This window comes from Nelumbo lutea, chromosome 2 (assembly GCF_056320005.1).
Source record: "Nelumbo lutea isolate HS-2025 chromosome 2, American lotus-T2T, whole genome shotgun sequence".
NCBI lineage: Eukaryota > Viridiplantae > Streptophyta > Magnoliopsida > Proteales > Nelumbonaceae > Nelumbo > Nelumbo lutea.
The window spans coordinates 9,251,363-9,268,171 of NC_142685.1; the positions used below are offsets into that span (position 1 = coordinate 9,251,363).

The window sequence follows — 16,809 nt, forward strand, 5'->3', positions numbered from 1 at the left end:
TCTCTTCCTGCTTGCAAGTAGAAGATTCAGCTTGTAGTTGATATATCTTGGCATAGTATCTCTGTTCTGAATAAGTGGACTTCGTTTGTTCCCATATCTCACAAGCAGTTTCAGCCCACATAAGGGTCTTCCTTACTTGTGGCAGCATTGAAACCAAGAGCCTATACATCACCATACTGTTCTCTTGGTCCCACCTATTGTGCTCAGCACTTCCATGCTTCGGTTCCTTTACTCTCCCATTGATGTATCCTATTCGCCCCCTAGCAGTGATGTAGAGTTTTATCCCCCTAGACCACTCAAGGTAATTCAAACCATCAAAGGGAATGACAGCCATGGGAAAGCTCATATTCATTCCCCCACTCACTCCATTGTGGCTTCCTGAGATTTCTGAAGTAGCAGAATTCTCAGTCGACATGGTCAAGCAGTTACTCAGTCCCACACACCGGATTTAGGACCCCTCCTTACTCCACAAGCAATGCTCCACTCAGTTCACACCCACACACTAGGGTTTACCAACCAGATTGTGCACAAACCGTACCAAATTCTGGACAAAACTAAGGTAATATTCGGCAGTTTCAGACCTGCCTATCAGAATTCTAGAATGGCTAACAGCCACTAATCAGCAGGAGAGATCCTTCTTGCTTATGGTTAACTCAAACCATTGAGAAGACAGGTTAGCATTGACCTACAAGTGTCTTAACACACCAACAGGATCACACGATCCAAGACAACTAGGGTTACACAGGTTCGATAGCATTCAGCCGCCCCAGATTCATAGGGTTTTCACTTGGCCCATGATCAAGGAGAGTAAAGAGGAGAAAATTAGAGGGAGAACTATACCAGTCGTAGCTATTCTGTAGTCCAGAATCAGATTTCCTTTCTGCTAGTCTGTTCGACCTATTCTTTGGGTTGATCGATCTTCTCTTGACAGTAGGGTTGATCGGTCTGCTTTCTTTTAATCGGTATTCCTGCTCTGATACCATCTTGACAGTGTAGCCGGCCAGAGATAGGTGAAAGAGGAGAGAAGAGAAGAGAAAAGAGAGGGTTTGCAATGCAACAGTACTGGCGGCGCCGGTGTTTTTTTAATATATATAGGGCGATAGAAAATAACAAGGGAAAAGACTCTTGTGCCCCTGAGTACAATAACAGACATAACAGAAATAAAAAACGAAATAAAAAACACTTTAATTTGGACAAACAGGCCCTAACAACTGCAACTAAGTTATTCTAACATTATTCCAACAAAGAAAATAAAAGAAGGAACTTTTAAATACTACTTAAAAGAAATAAAGAACACTAAGGCCCATTTAGCCCATTCTCATTACACTCCCCCTCAAACTGAGCATAAATGTCAATCATGCCTAGCTTGCTTACATGATGTTGAAGCTTTGCCTTTGGGACTCCATTAGTTAGAAAATTTGCTAGCTGCTCTTCTGATGCAATGAAAGGTAGGCACACCTCTCCTAAAGCCACTCTCTCCTGTATAAAGTGTTTGTCTACCTCAATGTGCTTAGTTCTATCACGCTGAACTGGGTTATGAGCAAAGTTAATAGCAGCCAAGGTTTAAAATGTCGATGTCGATGGAAATGTCGCTTACCAAAATATAGGACATATGTCGGAAATGTCGAGGGGAAATATTGTAAAAATTAGAGACATTGTAGAAATATTATGAAATATGTGGAAATATGCAATGGTATTTTGTAAAATGATAAAAGAAGCATTAATACATATTTCTAGACTATTATCTTATTCCCAACCATTATATAAAGCTAAGAAACTAATATCAATAACAAATTAGTAAATGACGATTTACTGATTTATTATGCATTTTGATGTTTTTACAAGGTTATTCGATATTTTCTTTTCTTATTTTTAATTCTGATTTATTATAAATTCTAATATATTTATTTCACACTAGTAAATAGAAATACATTAATTTTGATTTTTTAAAATATTAAGTTATAATGCATTATGTTTTATTATAAATTTAATAAATTGATTCTCCTTTTTGTAGTATTAACTATTAAGATTATGATAAATTTTGATTTCTTATAAAACTTAATGAATTTATTATGATTTTTAATACTAAATTTATAATAAATTATGATTTAGTATAAAATTTAATAAATTTGTTCTAATTTTTATATTAAATTTAGAATATGATTTATTATATAATTTAATAAGCATTTTCTGATTTTAATAAATATTTTAAAAATACCAACTAGTTAATATTTTATTACTTGAAAAATATTTTATGTTTTATATTATAAAGTAATTAATTTATTATTTTGTTAAATTTTTTTTTATAAATATTTTATTTGAAATATTAAATAGAAATAATTAATGGAATAATTTATATTAATACATTGTATTATATTAATATATTATATTATTAATGTACATTAGTCGACATCCTGTCGACATAATAGAAAAAACAGGGAAAAGCTCTCTTTTTTTTGTTATTTGGACCGATTTGGTCGACATTTCCGAAATGTAAGGAAATGTTGACCGAAATAATGTAACCTTTATATTACCATCCATTTTCATGTCGGTGAGCCTTGACATCGACATATGTTGGGCGACATTAGCGAAATTTTGCGACATTTGAAACCATGATAGCAACTTGGTTATCCCAATACAACATCAGTGACTCATCACACCATGGGCCATAGCTCTATACTCTGCCTCAACTGAAGATCTAGCAACCACTGATTACTTTTTGCTTCTCCAAGAAACAATATTTCCAACTACCATAGCACAATATCCTAATGTGGATCTCCTGTCATCCACATTTCTTGCCCAATCAACATTTGTATATGCTTTTACCTTCATGTGTTTATGTTTAGCAAATAATTTACCCTTCCTGGGGGTTCCCTTAAAGTAGCATAACACCATTTCTGTAGCAGCCATATGTGTATCTCTAGGAGCATGCATGAATTGGCTGATGACACTCACAATATATGAAATGTCTGGACGAGTCATACATAGATAAAGAAGTTTCTCCAGTAATCTCTGAAACACTCCCCTGTTAGCTAAACGTTCTCCATCATTAGCTAAGAGTTTATGATTCACATCAGTAGGGGTAGAGGCAAGTTTAGCACCAACTTTTCTAGTCTCAGTAAGAAGGTCTAGCACATACTTCCGTTGAGAAATAAAGATACCTTCCTTAGACCTAGCAACCTCAATGCCCAAAAAATATTGCAACTCTCCTAAATCTTTAATTTCAAATTTAGAACTAAGAAACTTCTTGAGAGCACTAACTTCTTCTGTATCACTACCAATAATCACAATATCATCTACATAAACTATAAGAAATGCACCTGAGTGCCTTTTCTCTTAACAAAGAGGGTATGATCTGATTAAGTCTAAGTGTAGCCGAACTGAACAAGAGCAGCCCTAAACCTGTCAAACTAAGCACATGGAGATTGTTTCAGGCCATAAATTGATTTCTTTAATCTACACGCCTTACCTTGCATTTCCTTGCCATATATACCAGGAGGAAGGGACATATATACCTCTTTAGTGAGATCATCGTTCAGGAATGCATTCTTAACATCAAATTGATATAGAGGCCAATCATAGCTCACTATTAAGGATAAAAGGACTCTCACCAAAGTCATCTTAGCAACTAGAGAAAAGATCTCAATGTAATCTATCCCATATACCTAGGTATATCCCTTGGCAACAAACCAAGCCTTATACCTCTCAATTGACCCATCTGTATGATACTTGATAGTGAAAACCCACTTGCACCCAACAAGTTTCTTCCTAGTTGGCAAGTCAACAATATCCCAGGTATTGTTTTTATGAAGGGCTTTTATTTCAGTACTCATAGTATCCCTTCTGGTGTGGCTAAGGCTTCTGAAATAGACTTTGGGATGGATTGAGAGGAAATGGAGGGGTAAAAAGGCATAATAGGATGGGGACAAGAAGTTGTAGGAAAGGTGCTTGGAAATACAATGATCGGGAGCGCCTGAGACTCAACTGGAGGTGTGGGATCAACTTGTGTTTGCCTTAGCCTTTGTCGTTGGTACCATCTTTGGAGAATAGTGTGAGTGAAAACAACTGGAGTACTAGCAAGAGGAGGGGGAGGAGCAGGAGTGGAGGACCTCAAAGGAGAGGAACCTCCACGGGAACGGGGGTAATTGTGGAGGGCTCAACACAAGACTCAACTAGAGTTGGCAAAGGAAGGGATGAAGAAAACAAATCGAGAGATCTTTCCCCCTTAGAAGGATGGCTATAAAAAGGAACTTACTCTATGTTAGCGTAGGGGTATTTTTGTCTTTATACCTAGATTAATGTTGCTGATCTGTAATGTTGTGTTGGAACAAGTGCTCTTAACTTAAGTAAGGGCACATAGGTCTTTGTAGTTATGTTTTAATAATGTAAATACTTCCTGGCCGACTGGGAGAAGTCAAGTTGACTCTTTCAGTTCGAACCAGAATTCTCTCCTCTCTTTCTCTCTCTCTTTCACCTTTCTTCTTCTACATAATTGATCTCAGACAGGTAGAGCTCTAAGGCAGACCCGAATTCTAACATGGTATCAGAGCACATTAAATCTGCCTAGATTTGTGCTTGCCTAGGTCTCTATTCTCTATGCACCCTATCTAGGGTTTTTTCTTTTCTTTTTTTTTTTTTTCCTGTGTTCGATTGGAGATAAGGGAAAGGGTTAAAAAGGAGTGATCGCCCTCTTCCCTTGGAGGTTTCTATGCCTCCAGTTAGGTTGTATGTGATCGGTTGCTGTGATTTCTTAGATCGCCCTCTCCTAGTAGAGGAAGAATAGAGGGCCGAACTGTGTGTGCAGTGGCTGTCGTGTGTGGACTGATTTTCTGCTTGTATGGGTGTTACTTTAGTGGTAAGGTAAGAGATTTCAGTGCATGATATCTGTTATGGATTAAATAGGAAGTGTGTTTCAGACCATATGCTAGGGTTTCGGACAGTAATGTGCTAGGGTTTATGTTGGTTTCTTTGTGCATTTTGAAGGAAGAGATATGATCATATAGTAGTGAGATTTCAGGTAGTTGTAGGAGTAGGGTTTGTGGTGTAAAGAGCACACTTTTCAGCAACAACAAGTGCTGAAATCAGTGTGACAGGTGTGATCTAGGGTTTGTGGTGTAAAGAGCACACATTCCAGCAACAATAAGTGCTGCAAGCAGTGTGACAGGAGTGACCTAGTGGTGTGTAGTGTGCAGATCTCAATGATAATAGAATTCAGCAAGTGTGCAGAATCGGTGATAACATAATGGGAGATAATAATGATTATAAACCTAGTGTGGTGGTGCCTACAGACTACCTGAATGTTCAGATGACCTCCATTAAATTAAACAGAGAGAATTATGTGCCTTGGGCTAAATCCGTTGAAGTCTTTCCGAAGGCAAAGAAGAAGTAAAACACATTAGAGAGGAGAAACCCTCATCTGACTCTCACGAGTATGAAGACTGGGAGCAAGAGGATGCTCAGATCATCACATGGTTGTGGAACAGTATGGAACCCAGGATTAGTGTGAACTTCATGTTTCTTGATACTGCCAAAGATGTGTGGGACCATGCGAAGAAATTGTATTCGGGGTAGGACAATACAACCGGAGTTTATTAGCTTTATCAAGAGTACTTTAACTTGCAATAGGGCAATCAGAGTCTTGAGGAGCACTATGCCAACATGAGGAACATACGTAATGAGTTGAATGTCTATCATCCTCTCACTTTTGATGTCAAGATTCAGCAACAACAGAGAGAGTAGCTTGTTGTGACTAGATTTTTGGTGGGACTAAAGTCTGAATATGAACCGGTACGGGCTCAGATATTAGGAGGATCAGCTCTTCCCTCCCTAGAAGAGGTATTTGCTCGACTCCGGAGGATTTCTATCGGATCCACTGAGAACTCTAATATCTCAGATAGATCTGCCTTTGCTGTATCGAGAGGCCGTGGTGTTAGAGGTGGAGCTAGGGGAGCTCAGTCTGGCCGTGGTGGTGGTAGTGGTTCTGCGTATGGCCGAAGTGGCAATGGTGGGTCTACTCATAATCGTGGTGGTGGTCGTACTGGGGGTAGAGATTCAGGGGGAGCTCGTGGTAGAGGACGTAGCTCAGGCCCAAGGAAGTGCACTCATTGTGGTATGGATGGACATACCATCAACTATTGTTATGACCTACATGGTCCTCCCTCAACCTGGGCCAATCATGCCGAGACCGGTGACTCAAGTTCCAGCTTTAGACAGGAGAATCATTCATCTGATCAGATGCCTCCTACATCCACTGATGGTCCCATGAAGGAGATGGTGAGTGTTCCTCGTGATGAATATGAGAGGTTTATCCAATCACAGCAGAACATAGTGACTTTCGCTCACTCAGGTATGGCTTATCTGGCATCTACACCCAATCCTTGGATCATTGACTCTGGAGCCTTCGATCACATGACTGGAACTCCAGGTGTGTTTTCCTCCTTATCTCATTGCTCAACATCACAATCTGTCACCCTTGCTAATGGTTCCACTTCCTCAATTTGTGGTGGTGGTAATGTTGACCTAGATCCTGTATCCCTCTCATCAGTTCTGTATGTTCCTAAATTGCCTTTTAACCTTATGTCTGTTAGTAAGCTGACCAAATCACTTAACTGCTCCATTACCTTTTATCCTTCTATGTGTGTTTTTCAGGATCTCAAGACGGGGATGAAGATTGGTGGAGGGTATGAAGCGGGTGGACTGTATTATCTTGACGGTGGTGGTGGTAGAACTTCAACAGCTCTCCAGTCATCTCTTTCTCCTCTCCAGTGTCACTGCCGATTTGGTCATCCGTCGCTAAAAGTCTTGAAGTCCTTGGTTTCATCCTTGAGTCAGCTTTCTATTTTGGATTGTGAGTCGTGTCAGTTTGGGAAACACCATCGTGTTCCCTTTAGTTCTAGGGTTGATAACTGTGTGTCGAGTCTTTTTTTCTTTAGTTCATTCAGATGTTTGGGGTCCTTATAAAATGATGTCATAATGGATACAAATATTTTGTCATTTTTGTGGATGATTTTTCAATGATGACGTGACTCTATTTAATGAAAGAAAGAAGTGAATTGTTTACCATTTTTCAGAAATTTTATGCTAAGATCCGTAACCAATTTGGTACCCACATCAAAGTTTTTTGTTCTGATAATGGCTGTGAATATTTATCCTCATCATTTCAGGAATACCTTGACCAACACGACATTATACATTAGACCTCGTGTACCTACACCCCACAACAAAACGGGGTGGTTGAGAGAAAGAATCGCCATCTCCTTGAAACAACAAGATCCCTCATGCATCACATGCATGTTCCCAAACCTTTTTGGAGTGATGCAGTGCTTACCTCTTGCTTTCTGATAAATCGGATGCCCACGTTCATCCTTGATGGTCATTCTCCGTTTCAGGTCTTGTTTCCCACTTTGTCTCCGTTCCCTCTTACGCCAAGAGTTTTTGGGTGTGTCTACTTCATCTATAATCTGGGTCCCGGGAATGACAAGTTTGATGCCCATTCTCTCAAGTGCATCTTCCTTGGCTATTCTCGGACCCAGAAAGGGTATAGGTGTTACCATCTTGGTTCTCGACGGTCCTTTGTGTGTGCTGATGTCAGCTTCTTTGAGTCTACCCCGTTCTTTTTGGGGTCCGGTGATGCTTTCTTCCTCCTCATCACCTCCTCCTCTTCCACTTCCCGTTGTCGATCCTCCTTCCTTTGTTTCAATCGTGACCAAATCCTTGCCTCCGGTGCCACCACCTGTTGAACGCCCACCTATCCGTCATGTGTATACACATCGCCCACGCGCATCAGCTACTACTCTGTCGACGGATCCGGCACCAGACCCGCACTTAGCATCTGAGCTTGATCTACCCATTGCTTTGCGAAAAGGTAAATGTACTTGCACCCTTCATCCCATTTCTAATTATGTTTCTCTTACTCACCTTTCCGCTTCCCGTCGCCAGTTTGTTACCCTGTTATCATCAGTTGTTGTCCCTAAAGATGTCCAGGAAGCCCTTGCCTCTCCAGGGTGGTGTCGTGCCATGGAAGAAGAACTCTGCCCTTCATCATAATCATACTTGGGACTTCACTGCTCTTCCTCATGGGAAGCAAGTTGTTGGTTGTAAATGGGTTTATACGGTTAAGTATCTGCCTGATGGTAGTGTTGAACTCCTGAAAGCGTGATTAGTTGCAAAAGGGTACTCCCAAACCTATGGTATTGACTACACAGAGACCTTCTCACCGGTTGCTAAGATAGGGTCAGTTTGGGTTGTGATCTCTCTTGCAACCATGCATGAGTGGCCACTATATCAGCTTGATATCAAGAATGCCTTTTTGCATGGTAACTTACTCGAGGAGGTCTACATGGAGCAACCTCCAGGGTTTGTTGCTCAGGGGGAGGATGGTAAGGTGTGCAGACTAAGGAAGGCTATATATGGGCTTAAACAGTTTCCTCGAGCATGGTTTGGTAGGTTCAGTGAGGTGGTAAAGAGGTTTGGTATGAAACAGTGCAAAGTTTACCATTCTGTATTTAGTCATGACTCTCCGGGAGGAAAAATACTGTCGGTGGTGTATGTAGATGATATTGTTATTACTAGGAATGATAACATTGGTATTGATAGGCTGAAGACTTATCTGCAGGATCACTTTCAGACAAAGGATCTGGGTAAGCTGAAATACTTCTTGGGGATAGAGGTAGTGAGATCCAAGTATGGTATTAACTTGTGCCAAAGGAAGTATGTGCTTGATTTGCTGGAAGAAACAGGCTTGTTGGATGCCAAACCAGCTGAAACACACATGGACACAAATACCAAGCTAAGCATTGATATGGGTGAAGTGTTTGAAGACCTTGGCAGATACCGATGACTTGTGGGCAAACTGAACTACCTAACCATTACCAGACCAAACATCTCATTTGCGGTTAGTGTGGTAAGCCAGTTCATGCAAAAACCTATGATTCCTCATTGGAATGCAGTTCTGAGAATTGTGAAGTATCTAAAAGGGGCTCCAGGTCGCGGTCTGATATACAAGAGTGGGGGGAAACTTGAAATAGAAGGGTATTCTGATGCTGACTGGGCCGGTTCTATGTCTGATAGGCGGTCTACTACAGGCTATTGCACATTTCTGGGAGGTAACCTGGTGACATGGAAAAGTAAGAAGCAGACGGTTGTGGCAAGAAGCAATGCAGAAGCAGAATATAGGCATATTGCTTGTGAATTAGTGTGGCTAAGGAACCTTCTACAGGAAGTAGGGTACAACATTAACACTCCAATGAAGCTCTATTGTGATAATCAGGCTACAGTTCAGATCTCCTCGAATCCAGTGTTTCATGAAAGAACCAAGCACATTGAGGTTGACTGTCACTTTGTGAGGGAGAAGGTGCTGAATGGAGAGCTAGACACTACACATGTTAATATAGGAAACCAGTGGGCTGACTTATTTACAAAAGGCTTGAGTCAAGGAAGAGTGGACTACATATGTAACAAGCTGGGAGTATATGATATATACTCACCATCTTGATGGGGAGTGTTAGCGTAGGGGTATTTCTATCTTTATACCTAGATTAATGTTGTTGATCTGTAATGTTGTGTTGGAACGAGTGCTCTTAACTTAAGTAAGGGCACATAGGTATTTTCAGTTATGCTTTAATAATATAAATACTTCCTGGCCAACTGGGAGAAGTCAAGTTGACTCTTTCAGTTCGAACCTGAATTCTCTCTTCTCTCTTTCTCTCTGTCTTTCACCTTTCTTCTTCTACATAACTGATCTCAGACAGGCAGAACTCTAAGGCAGACCCGAATTCTAACACTCTACAAATGTGACATCCATGGAAACAAACTGAGTGCCACTAATGGGATCAAAACAACAGTATCATTTCTGTGTGGAGGCATAACCAAGGAAGATACACTTCTGAGCCTTGGGATCAAACTTGTGTCTTTCGGAACTGGAAATGTGAACATAACAAGTGCAACCAAAGACCTTCGGAGGAATAGAAAAAATCTCAACATCAGGAAAGGGGATTCCAAAAGGAGATTTTAACCCCAAGACTCGAGAAGGCATGTGGCTAATAAGGTAGGTAGTTGTTAAAACTGCATCACCCCAAAACTTCATAGGAACATGGGTAGCAAAAAGAATGCTCCTTGCAACTTCCACAATGCGTTTGTTTTTCCTCTCTGCTACTCCATTTTGTTGTGGAGTGCGAGCACAAGAACTCTAATGAATAACCCTAAACTTATTAAGATAGGAGGTAAGATCCTTCTCAAAATACTCCTTAGCATTGTTTGATCGGAATATTTTGATGTAGGTATTAAACTGAGTATGTGTTCATGGAACTGTTGCACAAATTTAGGCACGTCAACCCGATAGCGTATAAGGTAAATCCAAGTATATCATGAAAATTTATCAATAAACAAGATGAAATATTTATACCCACCCATACATGGTAAATGGTAAGCCCCCCACACATCATAGTGAACAATATTAAAAGGAATAGTTGATCTTTTATTACTTGAAGGATAAGTGCTCTTACAATGCTTTCAGAACTCACAAGATTCACAATGAAGACTCGGTAGACTAATTCCTTTAAATAACTTTGGAAACAACCAACTCAATGAAGAAAATGACAAATGACCCAAATGACTATGACATAGCATAATAAGACTAGTGGGCTTTGAAACAAATGCAGTTCTCTTAGGTTGTACTTGGTTATGCTTGGGCATGTCTAACAAATAGATCTCATTCGCTTCATGGCCACTCCCAACCACCTTCTGAGATTCCATGTCCTGAAAAACACAATAGGAAGGAAAAAATGTCACACTGCAATTCAGGGATTTAATCAAATTACTAATTGAAAGCAATTTGGTATTAAGTTTAGTTACACGAAGAACAGATGATAAGGTCAGGGCATTAGAGGCCCTAATGTCTTCCTTTCCAGTGATAGGAGCTAGGGAGCCATCGGCAAGGGATATCTTGTCCCAACCAGAAAGAAGTTGGTAAGAGTTGAATAATTGTGAAACACTAGTCATATGTTCAAAAACACCAGAATCAATTATGCAAGGGGTTTTATGAGTACCTGAGGTAGAAGCATGATGTGCAATGGCACGAATACTTGAGTGAGCATATGTAGAAGAAGGAACAATCTCTGAATGAGTTGTAGTAGTGGACTCCAAGCGACTGATGATTTAGCCATACTTCTCATATTCAGCCCTTGCGCCTGTCAACGGTTTTTTGTTTTTTTTTTATAGGAACGGTGACTTTCATTAGATAATTGAAAAGATTACAGGATTACCACCCACAAATGGATGGAAAAAGAAAATCAAAAACTTACAAACAGGCCCAAGAAAAAGCCTCCCAAGTTACTCTTTGTTTAGCTAAAGTGTTAGCCATTCCATTTGCTAACCTTCTTACCCAATTAAAATGCACCCCAATCTCCCTTGCTCAGCTAATTATTTTCTAGTTTGCATCCACCCTATTACAAGCTTGGAGTCTCCTTCCACTTCTAAATGTTGCATTCATTCCCCATTGTTTCGCCAGTTTCAAACCTTGAAGTAAGGCCATTACTTCTGCCCTTGATGAATCTCCCACCCCAATTGGGCTTGAGTAAAGGGCCAAAACTTTTCCTTCCTCGTTTCTGTACACACCCCCAACTCTCGACTGACCTGGATTACCCAAGGAGCTTCCATCAAAGTTTAGCTTCACCTTGAACTGAGGCAGTGGTACCCAACAATCTTCTACCACAGGGGAGGAAGGTGAGGATATAGCTATAGCACTCCAATTTCTAATTAAGTCCGCTAAGGAGAAATCCTTGAAAAGATGATGTACTTTCAGCCAATGCATAACCTTGATGGTGAGGAGAAATCCTTGATGGCGCATGTTAGTTGTTTTCCCACTAACTTCTCTCCACCTTGTCCTTGTTCGCCTTGTGAAGAGGTGGCTACATTTTTATTTCCACCTTTTTCAGTTTCAACCCTTTTTCCACCATTTTCTTTCTTGGATCTGGCAAGAACGAGCTCTGGATGCAGCTTCCAACATGTGTCTTTAGTGTATTTAGGCTTCTTGCAGTATTCACAGATAACATCTTTGTTCTCAGTGCTAACCTTCGGTTTCATCCCAGCATTAGCATAGTGATCAATCTGTGGCTCAACAGATTGAACCTGTCTTCTGCTCTCCTCACTGCGCACCATAGCATATGCCTGAGACAAAGTCACTTCATCCTTTGCTAAAACATCTTGCCTCACAATATTATACTCCAAGTTGAGTCCGGTGAGGAACTCAAAGACCTGATTTCTCTCCACCAACCACCTATATGTTTTTGCATCCTTTGTGCAACTTCAAACAACAGTCTCCATCAGATCAATCACTTGCCAAAGAGATTTCAGCATAGAAAAGTAGACTGCTAAGGGCTTCTCCCCCTGTCTAAGATTATTCGCGTCATGCTTCAATTTGTAGGCCCGAACAACATTAAGCTTTTGGGAATAGGTCTCTGTGACACTATCCCACACTTCTTTTGCAATTTTCATCCACAAGTAATGCTGACTAATGTGTGGTTGCATAGAATTCACTAACCAACCCACTACTATGTAGTTTTCCTGCATCCACCTTTCATAGGTAGGATCCTCCTCCTCCGATTTCTTCTTGCTTCGGGTAATATAACCCCATTTTCCTCTACTACACACATGTATCTTAATGGACTGAGACCAAGCTAAATCAGTGGTCCTATTTAGCTTCATAGTAGTCACAACCCCAAAAATGATTCTCCATTGACCACTCATGTCCAAACCCGGAATCAGTGGAATATTTGGTCTCTCTAGTTTGCTCCATTAAATGAACAGATGCAAACGAAAATCAAATTAGGACTTTACTAGGCTAGATTTACTATTCTAAGCAAAGAACAACCTTTCAACCCCCCAAAATTAGGGTTTCATAGGGTCCTGTGGGATAGGGAGAAAGAGAGAAACTTCAACCACCCCTTCCAGAGATTGCAAAATTCAATCCAACCAAAACCGCCCCTAATAGAAATCAAAAGGCTTACCTCTGATCCCCAAGTGCCTAGTTCAAACTGTCTCTACGACTTGTAACAAGGTTTCTTCAGTTATCTAGGGTTTTCGGGAAAAATCTCCAAGAACCTGCCTTGGGCTTCAACTAAGGATGAAAAACCTCCACAAAACTCTCCAAAAAGCTTCCTAACTAAGCTGTGTAAGTAGCTGATTGATCAACTGATAAATTCTCCATACACACTATGTATGGGCAAAGAAAGGAGAAAAAAGTTGAAAGTGAGAACCCGCTTTGATACCAAATTGAAAATTACACCTACAGTAATTCAGATAATGTAAGAAAAGTAGAAAAGAGAGAAAGAGAAAGAAGAAGAAAGAAATTTCAGCAATAGGTTGTGGAAGAAGAAAAGAAGGGAAGAGAGAAAAGGCCCATAACTAAGAAACATAACTGTTAAATACTACTTAAAAGAAATAAAGAACACTAAGGCCCATTTGGCCCATACTCGCTACAACATCATTTGCACGTCTTTTTTTTTTTTTTTTTTTTGTATTCAATCTTTTGGGTTGGTTATCATTTCAAAATAGAAGAAATTCCTTTCCCCAATTCTTTGTGGTAATTCTAAGTTCTACAATTTATAAGTTGCCTCCGTAATTTTATCTTATTTTAGGAGAGGAAACCTTCATGTCCACATCCTTGTCCACTGCCATGTCATCCTGGAGAATGCCCCCCTTGTAAAACACTTATCAAGCGGTCATGTCACTGCGGTTCCATGGTTCATGTTTTTGAGTGCACATACTACAACAAGTTGCCTGAAAAGGAGCAAGTAACCATCCGTTCATGTGGTGGTCCATGCCATAGGTAAATGTTATTTTCTTTTATATGCAGTCATTTTTTGCTTGTGTTCTAATATTTTCCAGGTTACCTAACACATTTGTTTATGGAACATAAATCATTGTTAACTACCACTGAAAAGGCATTTGGAAGGCCAAAACATCTTGGAAGTTTCCACCAAAGGAACTTATCCCTATGATTGAGCATTCAAATTTCGTTGAATTTGTTTTGCTTTACCATATGAAGTGAAGTCCAATGTAATTCTTAGCAAAAAATAAGAAGCGTATATGTATTTAAATTTATTGATTAAAAGTGGAAATTTAACAATGGATATGGCTTTAAATAGAATGGATTGGCAAAACAGGATTCATGTAGCTGACCCCATATAGTTGGGATAAGGCACGGATGATGGTGATGTTGTGATGGCAAGTCAGTTCAGTCAAAAGAACTAGTTTCACCATAGTGACAGCATTACTAGCATTTGCATCTTGTTAACTATTCAACAATCTACATAATACAGCTCTCTTAAATACTGCATTTTGTTGGAACAGTTAACTTTACATTTATGTGTTTATTCTGCTTAGTTAGGGTCAGTTTGTTCTGTTCAAAATAGCTTTTTTTATCACTGTTTATGTACTTTAACTACAAAAGGGGACAAGGGTCTTTTCCCTTTTAATTATGGTCACCCTATATATAATATTATAATCTGGCACCGCCAGACTTAGTTCTGTTCGCCAAACAACTCTCTTCTCTCTCTCTCTCTCTCTCTCTCTCTCTCTCTTTCCTTCTTCTTCTTGTTTCCTATTGTTCTTTCTCTATTAAGATGGTATCAGAGCAGTTCTACTGGGTTTGAGAGCAGCAGATTGAACAAGGTTTTTCCTCTTCATCTTGCTGTCTTCTCTAGACTGAGATTAGAAAAGCTGACCTATGACTGGTACATGTTTTCTATTTTTTTTCTCTCTTATCTTGGTCGTGTACCAAGAGAAAACTCTATGAAGCAAGTCTGCTGAATGCTGTTAGAAAAATTGTGAGGTTTAGACCTCTTTTCTGTGGATTGTGTGATCCTATACCTGAGAAGGGGATATTTGTAGGTCATGGATGATCTGTTATTTCCCAGTTTTGGTGTAGTTACAATGTTCTAAGGATCTCTCCTGGTGGTTAATGTGCTTAGATAATTTGGAAGATTGGTAGGCTGGAACTGTTATCAATCTAAATATACCTTTTTTTGGAGAATCGGTGCTGGTCTGTGTTCAGATTGTGACCAAACCAAAGTGTGTGCATGTGGACTACTTTTCTTGTGTGTTTCTAGGACTTTTTTTTTTGTGTCAGAAGGGATCCTAAGTTGTGTGTTGAATCTAAATAGTGAATTTAACCATGTCCTCTGAGAATTTTGTAACTTCTGGGGTTTTAGGAGGTCAAAACGGAATGAGTGGCGGGATGGATATGTGTTTCCCCATGGCTGTTATTCCCTTTGATGGACTAAGCTACCTTGAATGGTCTAGGAGAATTAAACTCTACATTACTGCCAAGGGGACAATAGGGTATCTTAACGGTAAAGTGAAGGAACCAAAGACTGGAAGTGCTGAACATGACAAGTGGAACCAAGAAAATAGTATGGCGATGTCATGGCTCTTGGTTTTCATGCTGCCACAAGTAAATAAGACATTTATGTGGGCTGAAACATCTTGTGAAATATGGGAACAAGCGAAATCTACCTATTCGGATAAGAGGCACTATGCAAAGGTATACCAACTACAAGTTGAATCCTCCACTTGTAAACAGGGGGAGAGAAGTCTCTCAGTGTACTACTCAGATCTGACATCAATCTGGTAGGAACTGGATCATTATCAAAATGTGAATTGGATGTGTGATGAAGATGCAAAGGCCTACAAGTCACTTGTCTCCCAACAACTAGTATTTGCTTTTCTTTTGGGGCTGAATCCTACATGAGTCTATTAGGGTACAAATCTTGGGAAGTAAGGACTTACCTTCAGTATGAAGGGTGATTCATAGATAGACCTGTTCAGTATGTGATGAATTGTGGGGGAGCCGATTGCACTAGTAGTCCGAGAAGGTACAAATTCAAATGTCAGAGGCTCTTTTAAGAAGGGTGATTCATAGATAGACCTGTTCATGGGTCGGGCTTTTACTCTTCATAAACATGATTTTGTTAGGCCCGAGCCCAAGCCCAAGCCCAGCCCTGATAAAAAGCCCGAAGCTCAAGCCCGAGCCCGAAGCCCGACCTAACAGAAGAAAGAACTCACCGCCGGTGACTATGTTCGCCGATGCTGAGTTCACGTTTGTGAGAGAGAGAGAGAGAGAGAGAGAGAGGATTCACCAGCCGATGCTCAGTTCGTTGTTAGATGCGATTTTGACAGTGAAAAGAGGAAGAGATTATCAACTCTTTCTGTGACCATTTGGAGTTATATGGTAGGACACTTCACCAAATGGATTCTAGCCCTACTCCTTCTACCTCTTTTGCATCTACATCAGGTAGCACCGCCACTGCTTTCCGTGTGTCATCTCATACATCTGATTCCCCTTGGATAATTGACTCTAGGGCCTCAAATCACATGACTGGTAGGTCAACTTTATATCATCAGGCATATAACCTTCTCTCTGGGAGAGATAAGGCGAGACTGGCTGATGGATCATTCTCCACCATAGACAGTCAAGGAACCATCTCCCTTCCATTCGGTCTTACCCTCCCTAATGTGTTGCATGTTCCTAAATTACCTATCATTTTACTTTCCATTAGTAGTATTACTCACTCCTTGAATTGTTCAGTTACCTCCTTTCCTTCGTGTGTTTTAGGATTTGGCCTCGGGGAAGATGGTTGGGAGAGGAAGCATTGTGGATGGTCTCTACGTGTTGGAGAATAAAGCCGGTCTTGTGGCTACAAAGTCCTTAAGCTCATCTAGTGAGAGTCACGCCTACTTATGGCATAGTCGCCTTGGCCATCTTTCTTTTGAGTCCTTAAAACTTATGTTTCTTGAGTTACTTGAGTCTTT

General features: G+C 40.2%; 1 protein-coding gene across 3 annotated transcripts in view; it reads left to right on the plus strand.

Annotated features, from left to right (window-relative positions):
• The window catches only part of NFXL2 (NF-X1-type zinc finger protein NFXL2), a 52,581-nt gene that overhangs the window by 18,995 nt on the left and 16,777 nt on the right, over positions 1-16,809 (plus strand). For all 3 annotated transcript variants that reach the window (XR_016107543.1, XR_016107544.1, XM_088971254.1), the window contains exon 9: positions 13,635-13,825. Coding sequence is in view for 1 of the 3 variants with exons in the window: in XM_088971254.1 (XP_088827380.1) it covers positions 13,635-13,825 (191 nt within the window). In the remaining 2 variants the exon portion in view is untranslated. The remainder of the gene's footprint in view (positions 1-13,634; positions 13,826-16,809) is intronic.